The following is a 24,885-nucleotide window of genomic DNA, read 5'->3' on the forward strand; positions in this document are numbered from 1 at the left end:
AGTTTTTATTTTATTTTACCAGATCAGGCCCACTGAGCTGCATAGCTCTTTTTCAGAAGCGACCTGACCACAAATTATAGATAACAAAGTGTCAATCACGTGGAAATGTATCATAGTCAAATACTCTAAACGCATGTTTCTAAATGCAGCTCAGAGTTATGTTGACTTAGCAGTGGTTGGTGGCTGTCACACAAAGCTACTTTGCATGTGTCTGAGCTGATGATAAATTATAATTGAGATAAATTGGCCACCCAAACGGCTGAATTAAATGTGCTAAGATATCTTAAATAGAGTGTATATACTGCCAAAAATGAGTTTCACAACTCCCGTGGAGATGGCAGTGGTGGCAGATCAGCTCACATGTTGGCGCAAGAGGGACTGTGGCAATGCAGTGCCACAATGGGATGGTGAGGCCATCATCCAGCAGTGGATAGTTAATGTCTAACGATCAACTTGGCATGTTGTTGCAACTGACACAGTAGGGGCTATTTTGAGTGTAAACGACAACCCGTGTGTAGGTCATTTAATTTCTGAAAATTCTGACAGACTACGTGTATTCAAAACAGTACAGGGGATGTTTGTTTTGTTTTTGTGACAACTTTTTCTTTTACGGGTGCCACGGTGGCGAGATGTTAACTTCCTCGCCTAGTATACGGGAGGTCGTGGGTTAAATCCCGACCCTGACGTCTGCTGCATATTTAGAGTTTGTGGTGTCTCTCTCCCCGTGGTCGTGTGATTTTTTTCAGGGCCCTCCGGTATCTGGCTGCTATAAATATCCACGTGACGATAAGCCACTTCGTTGAGCTATCATTTATGGCCAGGTCGCTTCTGGAAAAAGATATATATATAGTTCAGTGTGGGGCCTTACCTAGTAAAATAAACAAAATTGCTTAGTTCAGTATAATATTTTGGCAATGCAGCAGATTTTGTTTAGGATTTACCGTTCAAACTAATGGGATGCTGTACATTCAAATTGCCCTATCCCCCCCCCCCCCTTGCCCATTCCTAGTGTGGCACCGCCGGGGGCAAAGAGCTTCTCTGTGAGCGCCAGTGTGGACGTCACGTGCTGGGTGAGCACGGCGTTCAAGTCGGCTGCCACCGACATGCGCGGCCGCGTGGCCGTGGGGACCCAGGTGCACGCTCAGGTGCTCACGCCCAGCCAGGAGGTTGGTGACAAGAAGGTGAGAGTGTTACGCCGCGTGTGCATATGTGCGCGTGCGCGTTTGTATGCATGCACATTATGGGGGCACGGCTGGTGCATTTGCCAGTCATCTCAGTCGGTCAACCCATGGCACCTGGGTCTGTCCAGCGAGCCTTCGACACTTCACGTGGCCTCAAAGTGCACCTGGCCTGGCACTGGCGCTGTGATGACATCACCATCACTTAGTGGTGAATGGCGGTTGTTGTGTGTGGGTGTGTGTTCTCAATTCGCAGTAGTTAATGCACCATGCTACGAACCCGGCGACCTGAGTTCGATTCTCGCTCACGGCCAACACCAGTGACGATTCATGATCTGAACCGGTCCTGGACCTCTCCTAGGCCGACTCAGCCTCAAATGATTACCTGATGCAGTGTATACAAACATTGCCACTGGGGAGACAAAGGCGGCCAAGCGTGGTGTTGCCACCCACCCCGTCTTGCTAACCTTCATAGGTGCTCGTCAATAACACTTGCCCCAATAGTCTGTTAAAGCCTATATGGGGATTCTTTGTCTGAATTCGTCCACCACCACCCTTTATAACCATTACTACCACCACCTCCACCAGAACTGATTCATCTGCCACTACAGTGAGGGCACTTAATCGCTACCACGAGCAACAACACCACCATCGTATCTGCCGCTGAATCCATTTACTCTCCACCGTGACCGACATTGATATCACTGCCACACCACTCTTATCCGTCGAAGTGCACATGACCATTACCACCAACACTCCTACCACAGGCCACTGCCGCAATCATCACGATTGCATTCATGGGATATGCCCAGGCAAAATGAGTATTCAGAAGAGGGATGGATGCTATTTATTCAACATATCAGAAATACAATGGAAAAATTAGATGTGATGGCAATAGAACAGGTGTTAAGATGTTCAAACACCAATAGATACCTATTTCAAAGAATCAAGTCTGCATTAACCACACATACTTGCAAACAAACATGCTCTGATAATATATACATTGTCTTTAAAACTGAGTGGCCTACACCAGAGATGAGGGTTTTGTATCACGTTAATTCAGGTCTCCACTACCCCTCCCCATCACCGCGCGTGGTACTCATCATCTTTGTGGTTTGATTGCAGATGTCTGTGACCTTTTACGGAGTAAAGGCTGACGTTGCCCTGGCCAAAGCTCGAGTTTACTTGACGGCCATTGGTGAGATGCGGTCGCTGAGTGTCTTCACTCCTGCGTTGTGTCCTTGTGCGAGTGACGACGAGCGTGATACTTTTTTTGTATTATCAAAATTCAGGACCTACGGAACACGAAAATATGATACGATAACAATAACACCCAACACCAACCATGACATGAGCCACAATGTATTTGTGTAATTCCAAACCCTAAGCCCAAAACATCATTCTTGACACGCAAGTCAACTAACATGAGCTCCTCATCTTAATAACTAATAAAGTAGAGTCATACAGTGGTGTTTCTTCCCATTCAATCCCAGATTCACTCTGATAGTCACCTAGAGCTTTTTGGCGATATCGGGTAATGACAGATTTGTGACATCACTTCCTGTGATGTCACACCGTGATGAAATGGCAACGGAGGAGGTGGGGCATTGAGCGTGTAGTATCTAGAGCAGCGTTATCTGATTACCTAAACAATCGATTATTCTAGCAATTTCTCTGCCAATTGGATAAGACAAAAATAGTTGATGTTAAAATAATCATTCTCACTTCTGTTTTCCACACGTTGACACTGAACAGAAGGTAATGGGTGGGGCGTGGCCATGGCTTGTGGGGGGGTTTCCTCCCTTAAGGATGTGGGGACAGTCACCATTTTAAATGGGCCTGAGTAATCAAGTACCAAAAAAGTAATCGTTGGTTACAATTTTTCGTCAATTAATTGACTTAATTGGCTGCTCATTCCAGCTCAAACAATTTCATATAATGAACTGCCTCATATACGCTACTTTATTTGCGATTATTCCTGTTATCTCTGCTTTGGAGCCAATTTGCACATCATCTGGTTGTCCAAGGATCCCCTATTCCTGTATTTTAATTAACTTGTGGTTAAGAGGAAAAATGTGAACAACAGCTGTGTAACGCAAACATATTTCTTTTGAAATATTTGTTTTATTGACGAGGAGATGCACACAAAGGTTTTTAAGCATTGAATCTTTTCAAGCTCACCTCTCCTCTGTTGCCTGTTCTCTTCGTCATCCCTCCCCTCGCCCCTCCACTTCTTCCCATCCCTACCCCCACCCGTCCGTGATCCCGACGTACCCCTCTTTTGTGGTCACTCATTCCTCAATTCTTGCACGCCCCTGCCATCTCAATCATGATATTCTCTCTCTGAGTTGTTGTAAGCTCTGTCAAGCGCCTTGAGTGAAGGTGCTCTCTATAAATATAAAATTAGATTAGGTGTGATTGACATCCTGGTGAAACCCCTCAGCCATAAACTGCAATGTTCACAAAGCACTCCGGTGTCTGTCCACAGGAGTTAATTGGGCGTCTGATCGTGGTTGAAGGTGGTTTAAACGAATCGTAAACTTCAGAGATTGTACTCAATTTATTAATGCACCTACGTCACTAGTTGTGGAATATAAAGTAAATAAACCATGGTCTGTTTCAACGCGTAAAATACCAACACAATATGCTCTGTCAGTCTGAGAGCCTTTTATATTTTAAACTAAAACTAAACTTTTAAAGTTATTTTACCAGGAAAGGCACATTGCACTCTATCGCTTTTTTTCAGAAATGACCTGGCCACATATGGTAGCTCAACGAAGTGGCTTACCATCACGTGGAAATGTAAAGCAGCCAAAATACTCTAGACGTGTGACATTGATTCGAAATGTGGAGGGAAAAACCGGAGGACCCGGAGAAAATTCCACGGAACCACAGGGAGAACACGCACACTCAAAATATACAGCAGGCGTCAGGGTCGAAGTCGAACCCACGACCTCCTGTATACCAGGCGAGCTGGTTAAGCCAGTAAGAACTAAACAGGTTTCAACTTTTAGTGCCACTTAAAGTGAATAATTGTTCCTGCAACGTTACAGTGCTTAGTAAGTAGTGGTTTTGTAATTCAGATGCACCGTTTGACCATCATAGTATAATTAGCATAATAATAATGTAGTTTACAAAAAATTTGTAAACTACAAACAAAACATATCATTACTTTAAGGACATTTGACTGAAGTGTATTGTTTACATCAAAAAGGTGTTGTGAAGGCGTAACAATTCAATATAGTTTGGGACGGACATGGACAGAATTATTCACTTATATTTAATAGAGAGGAAAAGAGGAACAGAGGAAGTTCATTGACCTGGATTCGAAAGTGAGATATTTAAGCTCTGGCCGTGCAATGGTGACGATACTGTTGTTGTTGTTTGATTACAGGCCTCTCCCTGGATGTGGACTCTGATCGAGATGGCATCGTAGAGCAAAACCACCCTAACAAGGTAAAGCGCCTGGCAAGGAGTGTGTGCGTGTAGCGTAACCTCCGAGTCATCGTTGTTGATCGTGAGCCCCCTGTATTTTTCTTCTCCCCACGTACCTCCACCCTCTGTCACACCTCCTCCCTCTTGTCTGCACATCTCCTGCATCGCCGCTCCCTCTGCCCGGCTGCTGCAGAGCACCCCCATCTATTGTCCCCTGTCGCCTTCCCCAGATGGGGAGAATGACGACGATCAAAAATGCCTCTGCCGCCAGGACTCCGCACACCCTCTGTCCTGAAAAAACTTAAAGAGATCACCCCCCTCTCACCCCCCTTTCCCCTCCTATCACCCCCCCTCGTCCCTATCTTTCCCCCCACTATGCTAGTTATTTTTACCCCCTTACCCTCTTCCCCTCCCCGTATAAACATTCATGTTCCTCCCCCTCCCCCTGCTAGCGTTCCCCACCTGCGTGGGGTAGTGTGCCCAGTTTTTTGCTAGGCCCCTGTCGCGCCGAAAACTCGGGGCTGCTGTTCGCAGAATTTCTGTTCCACTCCCCCCCCCCTCCCCGACTGCGTTTTGGTGATCGGCGCTTTGTATGGGGCTCGCGTTGATTTGTTTTTTTTGTTGCATTGGGTGCAATTGTGAACGATAGCCAAATCAGACATTAGTACATCTATAATGCAGGTATTTTCCAGTTAGATCGTGTAAAGATATGAATGTGTTGTTAAACCTGCCACCACCACTAACCCCAAAAACCTGTATTATGGATGATTTTGGTCGTGAAAGCCTACATGTTAAACATTAGTACATCTAATCGCCATAATCATTGGTTCGCTACAGCTCAAAGATTCAGTTCCTACAAGGCGTGTGGTGACGTTAGGAAATTTCCCATGTGTCTGTGCTCGGCATTTGAAGGCCTGAAGACTGGAATTGGTGACTTTGTCGACAATGTGTTCATCAGGGAAGCAGTTCCATATCCGGACAGCAGAGTGAAGAAGAAGGGAGCGTCTGTCCAGGGAGCATGCTCTTGCAACTTGGGGGGGGGGCAAGGGAGTGGCTTGGCAGGGTTGTTAACAATAAAAAAAATAGAGGTCACCCTCGGTTTCTCTGCAAGGGCTCACTCCTGCCTACTCCCTTCTCGTTTCATCTGACTGTCCACTCTCTCTCACATGCTCCTACCCCAGTAGTCGTGGCTTTCTGTCAAAGCCCATCTAGGTGGATGGCCGCTCGTTATCCTCTGCTGGCCCCAGTAATCGGTGGCGAGATGTTAACTCCCTTGCCTGGTCTACAGGAGGTCGTGGGTTCGATCCCGACCCTGACGCCTGCTGTATATTTGGAGTTTGTGTGTCTCTCTCTCTCCCAGTGGTCGTCTGGATTTTTCTCCGGGTACTCTGCTTCCTCCCTTCACATTTATAATCGATTTGTGTTTAGAGTATTTCGCTGCTATAAATTTCCACACGATAAGCCACTGCGTTGAGCTATCATTCGTGGCCAGGTCGCATCTGAAAAAGAAGTAAATACCTCGGTAAGTTTTACCTGGTAAAATATTAAAAAATTACTTATTGGTATATTTTTTACTTTACACTCCTATCGTGTTTTCGTATTGTTTGTTTGTTAGCTCATCGGATTCCTCCAGTATAAATACATATTTTTTGTACAGTTTTATAGTTCATAGGTCATTTACGAGTAATTTAAATTGGTAAGTTTGAACCGTGACGCCGGCACGCGTGGCCCATTCCGTTTCGAATCACGTCACGGGATCTCCACCACTGTGAAGCAGACGGCCCATTGTGTCTCCGGTTGATACACCCCACGGCGTCATCCAGGGCGGCCGCTGGGCTCGAACCGCGCGTGTCTGAAACAAGCAGAAAACGTGCGAGCGATCGGCCCGCGTCGTCATCCCCAGAGCGTGGCCGCGGTCTTCGCTCACCGGAGAGGGGGCGGTTGTAGAAGCTTCGACGGGTGTCGCTGTGTGCCCGTGGCGCTGGGCGGTGGTGCAGTAGCGGTTTTGCGCTGTGCCTCGCGACGAACCCGGTGACCCGGATTTTATTCTTGCTCACGGCCATCAATGCCGGTGACGATTATCTGAACCTATCTTGGTCCTCCCCTAGATCGACTAAGCCTCAAATGGGTACCTTGTGTGGCGTGTAGTAAACATTGCCACTGGGGGCAACAAAGGCAGCCGGGGTGTGGTGCTGGCCACCCACCCCCTTGTGTGGCGTTACAGCCTAAATAGGTGCTACTCGTGAAAAGCACTTGCCCCAAAAATCTGTTAAAGGCTATATGGGGGGTCTCTATCTCCGTGGTGCTGAATGGTAGTGTAATGGTGAGAGTGCTGTGCTTTGAACCCGGCGATCCGCGTTTATATTCCCACTGACGGCCACCAACACCAGTGACGATTATCTGAACCGGTCCTGGACCTCCCCAAGGTCGACTCGGCCTCAAACAAGTACCCGGTGCGGCGCGTAAACATCGCCACTGGGCGAGACAAAGGCATCCGGGGCGTGATGCTGGCCACCCACCCCCTCATGTGTCGTGCCGGCCCTTCACGGGTGCTGCACGCAACAACAACAGCGCTTGCCCTGATAGTTTTGTTAAGGCTACATGGGGGGGGGATCTTTGTCTTTTTCTCTGTGGCGCTTGAAGGCGACGTGGAAGTGGGGACCCAACGGGCACGGCGCCATTCTTCTGGTGAACTGCGACAAAGAGAGGGACTCCACCTCGTCACCCGACAACGAGGACCGCTCCCTGCAGGGGGCAGCAGGTGCGTGGCCGCCACTCCATGAACTAAAATGATAAACTAAACGAATTTTTTATTTGAACAAGCAAGACCCCACTGAGCTGTATATAGCTTCTTTTTCAGAAGCGACCTGGCTTTCACGAATTACGGTTCGACGAAGGTGGCCTGTCATCACGTGGACATTTACAGCAGCCAAACACTCTAAACGCGTGACGTTGATTCTAAATGTTTGAGGGAAAAACCCGGAGGACCCTGAAAAAAAATCCACAGGCGACCACGGGGAGAGAGAGAGAGAGACATGCAAACTCCAATCTCCACCTCACGCCGCCTCGCTCTCTCCGTGCTCCTCATTGTCGACCTGCTGAGCGTTTTTAGGCTTTAATAATAGAAATGCACGAAAAAAGATGTGCTACGTCTGGCATGTGTAAACACCCTCTAGATCAGTGGTTCTCAACCTTCGATTGGCTACTTCTGTGACCCCCTTGTTGAAGTTTGGTTCATACGAGCACAACCCCCTTTGCCTGACTCAACATGGTTCTGAGAAATAAATGTACGAATAATGGGCATCAATATTTGAACCAGTTATCCATTTCGCGAGGTTTCCTAACGAGGTAGTAGCTACAAGTGAATAAAAAAAAAAGAAAATTAAACGGACGCTGTGCAACGCGCGGGGTAATTTGTTCGCGCTCGCTGGTTAATCTTGGAAACCCACATTGTTTACTATCGGTAAGTTTAGAAAGGTCTTTTATATCGTCTTAGGTTACCAGATGAATTTTAATTTTAGCTTGGTTATTTTCTATTGGCAGATTCATCTAAGATTATTTACTCAATGACTCTCATTTATAAATCACCTCATGCACCCCCAGGGACATTGCCACCTGTACCCAGTGCCGGATTATCCGAGGAGCACAAGTAGCTACATATGTAGTAGCTACGGGCCACGCACTTTCAAGGGCCCCACCCTAAATGCTTTCAAGCTATCAATTCCGGTTCAGTGAATCTGCACTTGCTCTATCACTATAGTACTATACCGCCTTCGACTTTTATGAACGACTGGGTGTTTAAGGTTAGCGATTTGTCGTATTATCTATCTGTATAGCAAATGAAAAAATACAATTACTTTACTATGCAAGTAAAAACATTTGTGTTTTCATATTTAGGGCCCCTTTATAAAGTATGCTACAGGCCCCGCACTAGCTTAATCTGGCACTGCTTGTACCCCCGAGTACCCCCCGGTATGAGAACCACTGCTTTAGAAGGGCTCCCCCTAGAGGGACGAGAAGCCTTGGGTGTCGACGAAGCGTCACGGGAGCCACGTTGTGGTACCCACAAAAGTGGAGGGAAGCTAGGAGGAGGGAAGACCATGAACTTGGTTGGGTAGATGCAGTGGAGAAAGAGAAGAACGAGAAGAGGGATTGAGATCGACGGGTGATGATCGCCGTGTCACTAATGAGCTGACTGACGTGTGACCGTCCCCCGACAGACCTGCAGGACATGTCGCCGATGCTGGTTCGTACCCGAGGTCCCGCCAAGCTGCCGCCCGGCTACAGCCTCCAGCTGCACAGCCTTCAGTCGCAGCATGCCGGCGTCTTCCACGTACCCGGTGAGAGGCCCATCGACCCAACGGAGCACTGCGCCACGGTGGCTAAGAAATGTTAACTATCTTCTTGGTTCTTTCGGTAAGTCACGTAGAAGGGAAATAATAGAATAATAAAAATAAAACATAATAAAATACAATTTTCACGACGTATCGGCCACAATGCAAGCAGCCGTCCTCAGGTGAAGAACAGGGCTGTCGAAAGACATTTCAGACACTGTCTTTCCGACAGCCCTGTTCTTCACCTGAGGACGGCTGCTTGTGTTGTGGCCGAAACGTCGTGAGAACTGTATTTTATTATGTTTAATTTGTATTATTTTATTATTTCCCTTCTACGTGACTTTACCGAAAGAACCGAGAAGATGAATCCCTGCATTCACGAAAGCTTTAAATCGAGATGTTAACTACTTCACCTGGTATACAGGAGGTTGTGGGCTTAAACCCAACCCTGACGCCTGTCTATAATCACTTTGCACGGTGGCGAGATGTTAACAACCTAGCCTGGTATACAGGAGGACGTGGGTTCGATCCCGACCCTGACATCTCTATATTTGGAGTTTGTGTGTCTCTCTTCCCATGGCTGCGTGGATTTTTCTCCGGGTCCTCCGGTTTTTTCCCTCCGCATTTAGCATCAAGGTGTGTTTAAAGAGAGATATGGTCCGCCAGGTCATTCCTTATGACTCACGACTTCACTTCATACATTCTGTAGCTGCGTTGCTATCTCCTGGTTACCTGGCATCTCAAGCCTACAGTAGCTGGTATCACGAGGCAGCCCTCAATCCAAATGCAGGAAATCCTTGCTAAGCGCGGGTTCTGGATTTGCAATTTTCGCATATTCGCGAGTTGCTAAATGTATCCATTTTTCCCTCTTCGCGACCCGCTGGACTCCAGTATTCGCGAGTGTGCGTAGTGCCTACAGACCATCGATACCAGGGAGGTGAGCACAGAATGTTACTACATTTGAAACTGTCTGCAAAGATTTGGCATACCCCCTCAGCTGCCCACGTAGTTCTCACGTCTTGCAATAATCCCGCTCTGAACTCACTGTTGTGGATTTTTTGACATCGTATACGTACTCATACCAAAATGTATAAACAAGTCGACTGTCAGGTCCATTAAAAAGAATGCGAATGCAATCAGGGAGAGTGTTGCAGCTCGCGCTCCCCAGGGTGCTGAACTGATAACAGCTGTGCGGCGTTGTTATCAAACTCCTGCATCTCCCGAGTGGATCACCACCACCACCACCACCTCTATCGTCGTCAAATCATCATCATCATCATCAAAATAAATAAAAAATTAACCCGTAAAAACAAAGTTTTTTCACTATAAATCATTTATATGCGTGGCATCGGTTTCATTTTATTATTCATTTCTGTTTTTCTTGAGTAAGCAAGCAAGTGAATTTAATATAAAGGATTTAAAAATGTTAGATTACCTCTTGACATGCCCCGTATATTCCCGAGGGCACTGGCGTTGACCCGTTTTACCACTTTCAAGAACCTGGCGGCTTCAATTTAACTGCTCTATAAATAGTCTCCATTGTACAGCGTGGGGGCAGGAATTTCATGCCATGTGGTTAGTCAACATTTGCGTCATCTTTACGATGGTGACAGTTTTGTGAAGCAAAATCCATCAAATGAGAACGAACTGTAAAACAGCAATACATAAAATAGGCACACGTTTATTGTTGTTTGCTTTCGATTGGTTTACATTACATTCCATGACAGGAGGACCTCGCTGTGTTTTCAGTTTCTTACAAAGAGCAAGACAATAAATTACAGTACGTGTTCAATGGGCCACAACCCAGCCCACATTGGTCTTTGAAACGGGCGGCTAGAGTCCTCTCGTCCTCTGGCTTGAGATGGCTGCCACCTATGGGTCAGATGATTGCCTGCCACCATTAAGCAATTGGTAATTAAATTTAAAAAAAAATTCCTAAAAAGTGTAAAATTTTGGAAAAAAAAATTCACGAAAATTAATTGTCACGCACAACGAGTCTGTGTGCAAAATGTCAGCTCGATTGGATCACGGGAAGTGGGTTAAAAAACGACCGAAAGATTTGCACGGTCGTAAGCGCGCAAGCAAGTGAACTTAATATAAAGGATTTAAAAAACACGTCGTGCTTCTGAATGTTATTTATTTATTGTAGGCGTCGTTATTAAACATTTACCATTTCCTCCCTATGTTCACTCGTACCAGGAACATAACCCCACTTTCCCCCCACTGGAGCAAACGTTTTTCTGCATTCGTGAGCATTTTCAAGAACGTAATCCTCGCAGATATAAAGGGTTTTACTGCACTCTCTGGTCTGAATCCTGCTCTTGATTCTGAGATCGGACGCAAGCTTGTAAACGTGACGGGGGACATGTCAAGTGAAGGACACTCGCTGGTTGACGCGTTGTCGGTGCCTCGGTGGTGTTGAGACCTGAGCAAGGTGATAGGCACGGAAAGGCAGTTGCTGGGGCCGGGCAAGTCGAGCTACTCGTTCGAGTACCCGGGTCGTGGCGGAGAGGTGAACTTCTTCGTGGAGGGGCTCAGCTTCCCGGACGCCGACTTCAACGGATTCGTTCACTTCCACCTCAGCCTCCTGCAGGTCATCCTGCCGGTGAGTGGGAAGCAGGACCAGCAGCAGCAGCAGCAGCCGGGCAGCATCTATCCCCGTGCATCCATCTTTCTCGTCGAGGAGCAAAAACCATCACGCAGACTCCGGTCATCCTCGCAGCAGCACCGGCTTTTTGGCTGGCCATCGAACGAAGACGGTGGTCGTCACGGCAATCGAGTGGTGCTTTCAGATGTGCTTCGGCGGTCGTCTGGAATGCTCTCCCCTTCCGATATTAGAAACCCACCACCAGGGGCTACGCGCTTTTAAATAATCATCTCCATTGAAAACTAATTTCTTTATAACTGCTTTTTGTGTTTAGTTTGTTGTCCCCCCCCGCACCTCCGATTAGCGCTGTTTGCTACATACGGTGCGAAAGTAGTTCAACATACATTTAGCAGTAGCATCACACATGGAGCCCAATGCTCTAAGCGCAAATAGAGCCCTGCGCTTGCCCGCATCATTATTTATAAACGTATTACCCCATCTTTAAATGTTTCTCCGCAAATTCATCCCAATTGCGTTATCGTCACGACGTCATGAAATGGGGAATCCACGCGGGTTTTTCATAGAGCAGTGCACCCCTTCGTGTTCAAGGACGAATATCTTAGAGCTATTTCTGACATCCCTTCAAATGTCCTCTGGTCCTCAATCACAGAAAGGGGGCGACGTTTTTCTACTCGCCCTGCTAAGCTGAGTAAAGTTCGTCGCACGACAGTCAAACTGAAATTTTCAAGTCCCAGAGCTGGACTTTAGCCAAATTAAGTGACTAACCAAAGTTAACCAAAGTTAATGTACAGTATTCCCTCGTTATTCACGAACTTGCTGTCCGCGATTTTGGCTGCCCGCAAATCGCATCTGGAACTCTACACGACTACTGAATCGAGACGGAGAGGGAAATAAAGAAAGTGACGAGAGATAAAGTGACGAGAGATAAAGTGACGATAGAGAAAGTGACGAGAGATAAAGTGACGCGAGAAAGTGATGAAATAAATAACCAATCCATGTTTTTGTGTTATTATGATTTTCATGCATTTAATAGCTTATTTATGTATTTATATCAGGTAATTCATAAAAAAAAAATATATAAAGGTTTTTGTCGACCAATATCATTAGCCGCAAAATTTGCTCTTCACGAGCATCTCCGGAACGTATCCCTCGTGGTGAATAACGAGAGACTCCTTGTCATGGATTTTCTTTTGTGCGGTCATTTGGTGACCGGGCTGTGGGAGTACTGGAGATTGACTTCGTGGAAAACGTTGCGATGAATTTTTAATCCAGCTGTCTGGACACATCTTGACGTCAGTGATCCATCTATGGGAAGTGAAGTGGGATAGGCTATTCTGGCAAATGGCGCATGATGCTGGATGTAATTACCAGTGAAACGTCGTACTCAAATTGTAAAATGTTGTGGATTTACTCTCCAACACACCGGTGGGCTGAAGTAGTAACTAATTGGCGTTTGTTTACGTGAAGAATCCCTTACCAATTGGCTGTCAGGTGGTGGAGGGTTACGACACATTTATTGTAATGTGATCTAACCCAAAACCTTAATTATGAATGTTATGGGTTGTTATGTGATGCATATTATTCTTTTTTTCTCTCGCTTTTACCAGGGCACACAGAGCACGCCGATTTTCAGCGACAGCGTGGTTTTCCGTGTGGCTCCTTGGATCATGACTCCAAATACCCAGCCGGCGCTGGAGATCTTCATGACAAGGTATTTGGGGAGTTAGGGATACGTTCCCGATTTTTATGTTAATCCCAAAAATGTATTAAACTTGGCCTAGATACGGTGACGTGAGATGCGTGGTGTATCACTGCATGGTGAGTGTGTTTGCGTGTTTGCGTGTTTGCGTGGTTGGTGGTTGCGTGCTCACCCCAGGGTTAGCAGGGAGTGGAAGAGTAACAGTTTAGCGCGCTGTGCTATGAACCCGGCAACCCAGGTTCGATTCCCACTCACAGCCAACACCAGTGATAGCGAATATTTTAACTGGTCCTGGACCTCCCCTAGGTCGACTTAGCCTCAAAGGAGTACCTGGTGCGATGTGTAAACGTCACCACTAGGAAGAGTGTGTGTTGGTGTAGTGTTAGCCACCCACCCCCTCGTGTGCAGTGCCGGCCTTCATCGGTGCTCGCTAACAGCACTTGCCCCTACAGTCTGTTAAGGCTACACGGGGGATCTTTGTCTTTCTCACCCCAGGGTCGACACGAATGCGGTGTTCGTAAAGCAGATGACCACCATCGCTCGCCTGGCCGGGTGCACGCCATTTGAAATACAGAACACAGTCGATGTGTGGATGCAGGTGAGTGTCCGTGTGTAAGAGAGAGTGCTGAGGTGTGTGGGGAGCCGTGGAGTAGCGGTTAGCGTGCGGCGCTACTAACCCAGTGACCTGAGTTCAATTCCTGCTCACAGTGGCAAGCACACAGGGTGAGCTCATCTGTCGAAGACGATTAGCATCTCATAATGCTGCAGTTCGGATGGAACAGTGGTTAGAGCACTGGGTTATGAACCCGTCGACCCAAGTTCGATTCCTGATGACGGCTAACATCAGTGGCGAGTGATATCCGAACTGGTCCTAGGGCCCACCTGCACAGTGAAGTATGGTCAAACAAACCAAACGTCTTAGTGCGACGTTGGGAGGCCTTAATCCGCCGGTGGATTCACTCGCTACCAACACTGCTCCATTCACTCAGCGAGGTTTCGTGGACGTGGGGTAATTGACGTGTCTCTTTTTGTTCACGCGCAGGACGAGATGGAGTTTGGCTACTGCGAGTGTCCCACCAAGGTCATACCGGTCGTCTTCGACTCCCCGCGGGACCGCGGACTAATGGCCGTGCCGCTCCTGCTAACGGTAACCGCGTCGACCCCACCCAGCCCTTGCTGGCTACGCTTCCATGGCAGAAAGCAATGCATAATGCCTCGCGAATCGCGAAAAACTCAACGCATCCGTCGATGAAAAAGCATACAGGGTGTCCGGAAAATAATAGAACAAAAAGAATGTTGAGTAGTTTTATTGTTATTTGAGGTACTGACATAAATGTAAATTTAAATTGTTATGGTATTGATTAGATATTCTGGGATTATTAACAAACTTCCACGTCGTCCATCATTTACTATGATCAATAATTCACTATAATCAATCATTCACTATTACCAATCTAAATCAGTTTTAAACCCTGAGAAGACATTTTCCAACACAGCTGTAGGGGATGGATGATGACACAGCGACATCAACAACAGTAAGATGTTTAAGCTCTTCAAGGTCCCTTGGTTTGCTAGTTGTAGACTTTACTTAAAAAATCGCAGAGATAAGAAGAGATCGAATGGCGTTAAGTCGGGCGAACGGGGGTGGACTTGTCATCGTATATCAGAAAATTGGGTTTCTCCTGAGACAGGAAGAAGGTACCAGTCATGTAATGTTTACGTTCTGCACCTCGCGTGCAGAACGTAAACATCAACGTCAATCAACATGTTAACGTCAGTCAGAACCATGGGGGTCCTACAGGAGGTGAAACATGAACTGATAAAAAAACATGAAACATAGCTGTTGCAGTCGAAACGTCGTGAGAATTTTATTGTTTAATATTTTATTATTTTATTATTTCCCTTCTACGTGACTTTACCGAAAGAACCAAGAATATAAAACCAAATTTTTATTTTATTTGACGAGGTAAGGCCCACTGAGCTATATAACTCTTTTTCGGAAGCGACCTGGCCACAAATTATAGTTCAACGAAGTGGCTTATCACGTGGAGATTTGTAGCAGCCAAATACTCTGAACCGCATGTTTCTTAATGTGCAGAGGAAAACCGGAGGACCCGCAGAACAATCCACAAGACCACGGAGACAGAGTACATGCAAATTCCAAATATACAGCAAGCGTCAGGATCGGGATCGAACCCACGACCTCCAGCATACCAGGCGAGGTAGTTAATATCTTGCCACCATGGTGTTTCTCTGCCCTGGCCGGTGTCTCAGGGCAAGGACTTTGGCTACGTGACGCGGAAGCCACGGAGAGGTGAGGAGGTGAACAGCCTGGACTCGTTCGGAAACCTTGAGGTGTCGCCCCCCGTCATCGTGAAGGGCAAGAAATATCCGCTCGGGCGCATCATCATCGGCAGCGCCTTCCCCGGGTGAGTCTGCTGGGTCTCTCACTCCCTCTCTCCTTCTGGGGGTCGCCGCGTGGAACGATTCACCCCCCCGAACCTCTTTAATAACTCGATGAAAATTCAGAGTCGGTGGTCGCGATTTGATTCAAGAGCCGATTCTTCTCAAGTCATTATTTTTCGTTATGTTTTCAGAAAGTAAGAAAAAAAATCGACTGCCTTACTGCATTTTTAAAAAAAATCTTCCGCATTAAGGCCACTCCACACCAATGTCAATCACAGGGGGTTGTTTCCACCATCCTTCACGTTTGGTGAGAGGGAATGGGCCAGGCCCGGTTTAGGTTAGCGCTCTCTTACCGATGTTTAACGTTGCCGGGATTCGAACTCGGGTCGGCGGGTTCATCGCGCAATGCACCTCCTGACCCCAGCTCCACCCCCCTCCACTTCCACTTCTTTTGGGTTTAATTTTTTTCACGTTTATTCTGTCTCATTTGTACGGTTATCTTCACCCCCCACCCCGTTAACCCACTTGTAAAAATAGCTTTCTCATTTGCACAAGCCTTAATCAGTTCAAGTATATAGTGGACCACTGTAGACCTCGCCCCCTTCAATGGGAGAAAATGGCAAAGCTGCTGCACTCCCCTGAAGCACTCTCGTCGTGGCGAGCGGACGTCGAAAACTGGCGTTTAGCTCCCGAACGCATTTGCCCTTGCGCACGACTGGAATTCACACGAAAGCACATTTGGACATGCGCTCGCCGTTGAATGTAACAATTGTATTGGAATCGGCGATTCCTCGAACACCCGTCGTCAAGAAAAAAAGTGTAACAAATGAGACAGAAATAAACAAGAAAGAATACAAAAGAGGTATCATCTACACAAATAAAATAAGTAATATTTTAAAAAACTTTTTTAAAACACGCTTTTATAAAATGTTCTAGTAATGGCAGAACTCCACGACTCCAGGAAGTGGCCCCGAAGCTTGCCATAACGTAAGGGACCGTGGCTTATTACAGCCAACGTCAGTTGACCGTGGACAATTAGACCCAAACCGAAACATAACATATAATAAAAGGGATGACACTGCCAATAAGCCAGAGGAGTCCAGGTGTTGTATGTATGTGTGTACGTTGAATTTCTTTCGCACCGTACGTTAGCCAGCCGTGCTAATCGGAGGTGTGGGGGAAGGACAAGAAACTAATCAAATATTGAAGTTCAGATGTAAACATTTACATTTCAGATTGCAGGCTCAACTAAGTACAAACATCAGTTTTAAAGAATGAGTTTTCAATTTAGATTTAAAAGGGCATAGCTCTAAGTGGCTTCCTGATAGTAAAAAAATATATATCCATGTGACCACCAGCATACAAACAACTTGTACACACCTAGCAACATATCGTGCGATATTTTTAAATGAACGTGGCATACTGCTCAATACCAAACCTTAACACAACAATACTGTACAGTATGATTCAGCATCATAACCGTACTCGGCAGAAAGCCAGAAAACGTAAAGAATTAGCTCATTAAGCAGCTCGCACGCACACACAGACGAGAGGGGAACGGTCATGAAACAGCTTGATAATTGAGATGTAACAATTTATGAAACAAAGTGGGGGAAAATTTAAGATGGAGGGATAGGGGGGCCCAATTAATTATTTGCACCAGGACCGAAGCCAACCACGCCACCACTGCATCAATCGCTCAAAGAGTGGCAGGACTACAGGCACGTGCCACGCCCCACCTTGAGCTCAAATGGGTCCCTCGTTCGCAGGAACGTCCCATTCATCGCACTCCCCCTCCACCTCCTGTCCCCTTATCCCCCCGACCCCGTCGCCCGCCGTTGTCGCCCCGGCGCGACATCCCGACCCGCCCTGACCCGCCACGCCCCGCTTGCCTCGTGTGTGGTCCCGTCCCTGCAGAGAGCGCGCCGGGCGCAACATGGCCACCGCTGTACGCGAGTTCCTGTTCGCGCAGCAGGTGCAGGCGCCCGTGGAGCTCTACAGCGACTGGCTCACCGTGGGCCACGTCGACGAGTTCATGAGCTTCGTGCCGGCACCCGACCGCAAGGTTTGGCATGACGGCTAACTGTCGTCCGATTGCACAGGAGATGATGGCGGTTGTTGTGATTTAGAAAGTGGTGGTGTAGTTTTGGTGACGGTTAGGAGGATAGGCGGGAGAGGTTAAGGGGGGGGGGGGTCGTCGGGGTAGGTCTGGTAGTAGCTGGGGGGTGGGGGTCAGGGAGGCGCCACGGTGGCGAGATGTTAACTACCTTGCCTGGTGCACAGGAGGTCGTGGATTTGATATTGACCCTGACGCCTGCTGTATATTTGGAGTTTGCATGTTTTTCCTGCGGTCGCGAGGATTTGTCTCCGGGTCCTCCGGTTTTTTCCCTTCACGTTTAAAATCAATATGCTTTGAGAGCATTCGGCTGCAATAAATGCCCATGTGATTAGCCAAGATGGGAAAATTATATTGTGGGATGAGATGCGGTTTCGAGGTATGCACGAGAAGGCGGTGGCAAAGAGATCGTGAAGAGTGGAAGACGTGGGCGGGAGGCCCCTGCCCAACGGCGGGGCTGCTATCAATCTTTGTCTCTTTTTGTTGTTGTTATACGCGATGTGTTTGTGTTGATGTCATTGTCACTGTGTGCGATGTTTGTGTTGTTGTACGGTGTTGTGCGTTGTCGGTGTTGTCGTTGTGTGCGATGTATTCGTGTTGCTGTGCATTGTGCGGTATTGTTATTGTCGTTGTGTGTGATGCGTTTGTGTTGCCGTGCATTGTGTTGTGCTTTGTGTGGTGTTGTTATTGCCGTTGTTCATCGTGTTTGTGTTGTTGTTGTTGTCGTTGTGTGCGATGTGTTTGTGTTGCTGTGCTTTGCGTGGTGTTTTTATTGTCGTTGTGTTCTACGTGTTTGTATTGTTGTGTGCGATGTGCTTGTGGTGCCGCCGTGCGACACACAGGGGTTCCGGTTGCTGCTCGCGAGCCCCGACGCGTGTCTTCGTCTCCTCAAGGAGCTGCACCAGCAGGGACACGGCCAGAAGCGCCTCTTTGAGAGCTGCCCGGAGGGTGAGCTCGTCACAAAATGTGCAGGTTGCAGATTTATAAACATCGATGCTGAAGCTGCAGTTGGCAGCGCAAGATCCTAGGTATTAAATGAAGCGGTGTCCCGCACATTGGACGACTACGTTTTTGTGTTCAGCTTTAATGTGCAGCTACGTACTCGTCTTCTGCTGGTTGAGGGCATCTGAAAGCATGCAAAATGGAAACGTGGTGGATTGGGCCTTAGGCTTTTTCTAGGCTGTATTCTAATACTGATGGGTCATGATTGACTAGAAGAGAAAAATGAGGCACGGACCCTTTTGTAAAGACTTCCATTTTGTGAGTTGCAAAGAAAGAAAAAATACGTTTTGGGAAAATATCCTTGCATTTCCAAGAAATATAACTGTAAAGCACCAAACATTGGACGGCATTATAAAGTCAGGGCTGCCACCTGTCTTGGGTTTCAGTTAGACAGCCAGGGAATTGGCATCTCTCTTCGGGTGGCAGAGATTGATTTGTGCCAAGAACTGGTACCGGTTTTGCATTGAACATTATCACAGAATCCATGATACGGGGTTTTTGGGTTCGATAGCCAATTAGTGAGGTTTGTCACGTAAACAGAACATGCCAATTTGTTACTAGCGCAGCACACCGGTGTGTTGGAGAGCCAATCCACAACATTTACAATCTGAGTATGACGTTTCACCAGTAATTACAACTAGCATCATCAGGCGGAGAGTAAGTACTGCTAGTTGTAGTTACTGCTAGTTGTAATTACAACAGGCAGTAATGCTAGTTGCAGTCAATGCTGTAAGCAATAAAACCTATCCTCTGTCCTCCCCCATCTCCTCTTTCGCGATCGCCCTCTTCCCATCCATGATCCCCCACAGTTGTCTCATCCTTGAAGCGCAAGCTGAAGATTCAGGACATCCTCGATGACAAAAACATCACGACTGAAAATGCATATGTGCAGGTACAGTACTCACCCAGAGGTGGACCTGTTCTCACCGATACCCAGAGATAACCACACACTGATACTCAGAGATAACCACACACACACTGATAACCAGAGATAACCACACACACACACACACTGATATCCAGAGATAACCACACACACTGGTACCCAGAGATAACGACACACACACACTGATACCCAGAGATAACCACACACACATACTCACTGGTACCCAGAGATAACCACACACACACACGTATACCCAGAGATAACCACACACACACACTGCTACCCAGAGATAACCACACACACACTGGTACTCATAGATAACCACACACACACTGGTACCCAGAGATAACCACATACACACTGATACCCAGAGATAACCACACACACACACTGGTACCCAGAGATAACCACACACACACTGCTACCCAGAGATAACCACACACACACACTGATACCCAGAGATAACCACATACACACTGATACCCAGAGATAACCACCCACACACTTATACCCAGAGATAACCACACACACACACACTGATATCCAGAGATAACCACACACACACTGAGACCCAGATATAACCACACACACACACACTGATACCCATAGATAACCACACACACACTGATACCCATAGATAACCACACACACACTGATACCCATAGATAACCACACACACACACTGATACCCATAGATAACCACACACATACACTTATACCCAGAGATAACTACACACACACTGGTACCCAGAGATAACGACACACACACACTGATACCCAGAGATAACCACACACACATACTCACTGGTACCCAGAGATAACCACGCACACACACACTTATACCCAGAGATAACTACACACACACTGGTACCCAGAGATAACCACACACACACACTGCTACCCAGAGATAACCACACACACACTGGTACTCATAGATAACCACACACACACACACTGGTACCCAGAGATAACCACATACACACTGATACCCAGAGATAACCACACACACACACTGGTACCCAGAGATAACCACACACACACTGCTACCCAGAGATAACCACACACACACACTGATACCCAGAGATAACCACATACACACTGATACCCAGAGATAACCGCACACACACACACACAAAGATAACCAGAGATAACCACACACACACTGAGACCCAGATATAACCACACACACACACTGGTACCCAGAGATAACCACACACACACACACTGATACCCAGAGATAACCACACACACACACAATGTTAACCAGAGATAACCACACACACGGATACCCATAGATAACCACACACACACTGATACCCATAGATAACCACACACACACTGATACCCATAGATAACCACACACACACTGATACCCATAGATAACCACACACACACGATTTGAGGGTGTCCTCCAAACACCTCCTTCGTGCAGGGGGTGGGATTCATTCGTGTTCAGGAATTACACGGCGGTAGATGCGTTCCTGAAAAGTGCTGCGGGCAGTGTAAATGCATTAAGCGAGGAATTAACAGACTGAATCACGTTTGCAGAATGAACTCATCTGATGGTAGGACATACAACTGATATGAGGGCACACCGTCGCGTTACTGTATCATTCCGCGTTACTGTATCATACCGCTTAGTCGCGCGGCTCAAGAAAGTAGTTCGTCGTCGACCGCTCAGGCACGTTCCGCTTGTGTGTGAGATTGTTCACTCGCAGAAGAAAGTCTCGCAGCGAGGAACGCGCGCTGTGTGAACACGCGTTAAGCGAGGACTTCACCGTATATCCGTTTCATGAGCAAAAGCCTATTGTTTCCTTAAGGCCAAAGGCAGCCCCAATTGATGGCTTTGAATGTTACTTTTTTTTAATCGTTCGTTATTATTAATACTACATGCATATCAAAAATAATTGACGTAAATCGCCACTGAAATCGCCAAAAATCACGAGCCAATTATGTAAGGTACAAAGACACAGATCCCCTGTATAGTCTTGACAGACTTTTTGGACAAGTGCTGTTAGTGAGCACCTGTGAAGAAATGCACACACACGCACACACGCGTATTAATGGCAATGACTGTGGTGGCAGCGCTGTGTTGACTGGAACCGCGACGTGCTCAAGAGGGAGCTGGGCCTGGAGGAGGCGGACATCATCGACCTCCCCGTGCTCTTCCTCCTCAACAAGAGCAAGGCCGAGGCCTACTTCCCTGATGTGGTGCGTGTGGCCGCTCTGTTACCAAAACTCCACTCTTTAATTGTTTAACTATTTTTTTTATTTTACCAGGTAAGGCCCACTGATCTATATAGCTCTTTTTCAGAAGCGACCTGTCCATCACAAATAGTTGAGGACCATTAATATTTGAAGCTTCATTTTTTATTATTATTTATCTGGCACTTTACCATCCGGAATGCTCAATTAAACCGGCATCTGTTATAAATGGCGATATAAATCTTCCTTCGCATATCCGAATTGTGTTTACGATAGCCATCCGGCATCTTGCCGTGCCCTTCTCTTAGATCTGTTTGTTTTAGGATGCTGCCAAGTGGTCACACGAGTGGCAGTCTCAATTGTAAACATTCATCATTCACCACTGCGATCGCATTGTGCTTGCGCTGTATCGTGACTTTAGCCATTGGAAACTCATTTCCTTAGAACTGCTTGTTGTTGTGTTTAGTTTGTCGTCCTTACCCCGCACCTCCCATTAGCACTGTTGGCCACGTACGGTGCGAAAGAAGTTCACCGTACATACATACTTTGTATACTGTACCCTAAACTGCCCCACTCCTTCTCTACGATCAACTTGGAATGCTCTATAACTGACTGCCGAGTACCTCTGCAAAATAGTATATTATTCCTTATATCATCGTTAAAACACAGGCTTATTAATTTCTCCCCGCCGTGTTCCTTGCGTCCCCCGTGCCATCCCGTGGCCCAGGTGAACATGGTGGTGCTCAACAAGCAGCTAGGCATCCCAAAGCCGTTCTGGCCGCACGTGGATGGGCAGTGCCCACTGGAGAGCCGCGTGCGCTCCCTGCTCGAGCCCCTGGGCCTCGCCTGCCACTTCGTCGACGACCTGAAGACCTACCACCTCAATCTGGGCGAGGTGCACTGCGGCTCCAACACTCGCCGCTCACCATTCGCCGGCGTCCGCTGGTGGGACGTGGGCCCCCTGTGAGACCCGTCAAGCCCCTGGGCGTGAAGACGACAGCCCACGTCGTGTCGATGGCCCATCATCCGCTGGCTCGTCCGAGCCAAGCCAGTGCGAGGACCGCATGGTACAGGTGGTTGGTTTTCCCACTGGCTGTTGTGTGTGCAGTGGAAAAACAACCCAGCACCTCCCGAGTCAATGCCAGGGCTGGCTCGGTACAGCCCTGGCATGGCTCGTCTGGTGCAGTGAAAAAGCAACCCAGCACCTCCCGAGTCCCACCAGGGCTGGCTTGGCACAGCCCTGGCATAGCTTGCTCAGCTGGTTGCAGTGGAAAGAAGCATGAGATTCTGGGCTCAATTCAGGCAACTGTCTTGTGAGTATTAATCCAGGCTGTAATCATGTATGGTGATTTGATTATTTCAGGCAGGTAACTCGTGCCAGCTCTTTAAGGACTTAAAATAAATAGTAGGCTTGTCTAAGGGTGTTATCTAAGCCAAGTAACTCTTGCTGCAGACTTTTGCCTAATCATTGCAAACATTGTGTAGGGAAAGGCATTTAAGAAAACTGTGGCTGGTATGATGTTCATGCCTATGCAGGCCTATTCATCCCCCAATTTACTTGCGAGTCCTTTGAGATTGAAGGATAACTAGAGCCCCTAGGATCAACTTAACTCTGGCATCCAGTTTTTCATTCGATAAGAAAAGTTTAAATTAGAAAAACATGTAACGAGTGTGCATCACTCTAATTGGCCGTGGCAACAATGATTTAGATTCATGTGAAGAATAGTTTTATATGGCTTTTAAACTTTACACAATTTTATCCCAATCGCCCTGTTTGCATCATGTCTGAGACGAAATATCCATTGGGATGTCTCATTCAGCAGTGCAGCCAACCCCCCCCCCTTGTGTTATGGTATGGCTCACTGAAGAGGATATAGCAGCGCTACCTCTGAGACAGCTAGAAGTGACCTCTGGCTCCACACGTCAGAGGGAGGAATTTTCCCACCCGCTCAGCCACGTGAGACTTAATGTTCATTGCATGAGCGTCAAACTTTCAGAGTTGGGAATTTAGCTTGAATTAAATGCGAGGAGAATTTCTTGACAATATCCGACTGCGAATGTACTCTGGTTTACAGGGGACAAAATGCTTCTCTTGTACGCGTCTCGGCATTGAAAAGACGTTGGCGCCAGGTTCGACCACAGGCCACCAAGTCATGTGATTCGCTTTGCTTTTTAATGTAACTTCCATGGACCAAAATCAGTAGTACATTTATGAGAAGTGCCTCATTTCCAGGTGTACTTCTCTTTAATATTTGAATAATCGCCACTGCAAATTGATGTGGTTAAAATATTGGTGTTTGATTGATGTTGCACTGTTTTCAATAAATTGTTTAAACGTGTTTTTTGTTCTTGACTTTCTGTGTTGGTTGAGCTATCATCTGTGGCCAGGTCACTTCTGAAAAATAGCTATATACCATTGCTCAGTGGGCCTTTACCTGGTAAAATAAAAAAAAAGATTGATTTAATGGAATTAAATGTAAACATTATTAATCATGTATAAATATTAAAACGGTTATATTATTGGGTCTTTCTGTAAAGTCACGTAGATAGGTTCAAAGAAAATAACAAAAAAATAACAAAAAACTACGACGTTTCGATCGCAACACAAGCGGCCGTCTTCAAGAAAAGGGGGGTTAGCTTCCAAAGCAAACTGTTTCTAAGGGTTTGAAATGGGCGTAGCCCAAATGTCAGCAGCCAATGATAATGTAAGTATACTCTTAGGTTTTTTCGGTAAAGTCACGTAGGTAAAAAATAAATAATAAAAATAATAGAAGAAATAATAGAAATAAAATAATAAATCACGACGTTTCGGAGGCAACACAAGCTTCCGTCTTCAGGTGGAACCGTCACAGCACGATTGCTGTATCAAGTAAAGAGAAATCCCAAGAGACCCGACCTTGTATATATACTGGTTGAGGGGGGAGGAGCCAGGATGGGCCGCGGGAGAGGAGTTGTTATGATAAGGTTAGTACGGCTGCGGCTGCTGCTGGGACTGAGCCTTTGTTATGTAGATGCA

General features: G+C 46.9%; 1 protein-coding gene across 1 annotated transcript in view; it reads left to right on the forward strand.

Annotated features, from left to right (window-relative positions):
- The window catches only part of LOC144731846 (protein-arginine deiminase type-2-like), a 32,958-nt gene extending 8,750 nt beyond the window's left edge, over positions 1-24,208 (forward strand). Inside the window, exons 2-16 of the mRNA XM_078613129.1 lie at positions 1,010-1,181; positions 2,304-2,376; positions 4,573-4,634; positions 7,257-7,374; positions 8,834-8,953; positions 11,371-11,552; positions 13,163-13,266; positions 13,750-13,852; positions 14,297-14,401; positions 15,529-15,683; positions 17,578-17,725; positions 18,619-18,724; positions 19,588-19,670; positions 21,750-21,875; positions 22,597-24,208. Of these exons, the coding sequence (XP_078469255.1) occupies positions 1,010-1,181; positions 2,304-2,376; positions 4,573-4,634; positions 7,257-7,374; positions 8,834-8,953; positions 11,371-11,552; positions 13,163-13,266; positions 13,750-13,852; positions 14,297-14,401; positions 15,529-15,683; positions 17,578-17,725; positions 18,619-18,724; positions 19,588-19,670; positions 21,750-21,875; positions 22,597-22,836 (1,897 nt within the window). The 3' untranslated portion in view covers positions 22,837-24,208. The remainder of the gene's footprint in view (positions 1-1,009; positions 1,182-2,303; positions 2,377-4,572; positions 4,635-7,256; positions 7,375-8,833; positions 8,954-11,370; positions 11,553-13,162; positions 13,267-13,749; positions 13,853-14,296; positions 14,402-15,528; positions 15,684-17,577; positions 17,726-18,618; positions 18,725-19,587; positions 19,671-21,749; positions 21,876-22,596) is intronic.
- The last annotated feature ends 677 nt before the right edge of the window (positions 24,209-24,885 follow it).

This window comes from Lampetra planeri, chromosome 40 (genome assembly GCF_965212315.1).
Source record: "Lampetra planeri chromosome 40, kcLamPlan1.2.h2, whole genome shotgun sequence".
Classification (NCBI taxonomy): domain Eukaryota; kingdom Metazoa; phylum Chordata; class Hyperoartia; order Petromyzontiformes; family Petromyzontidae; genus Lampetra; species Lampetra planeri.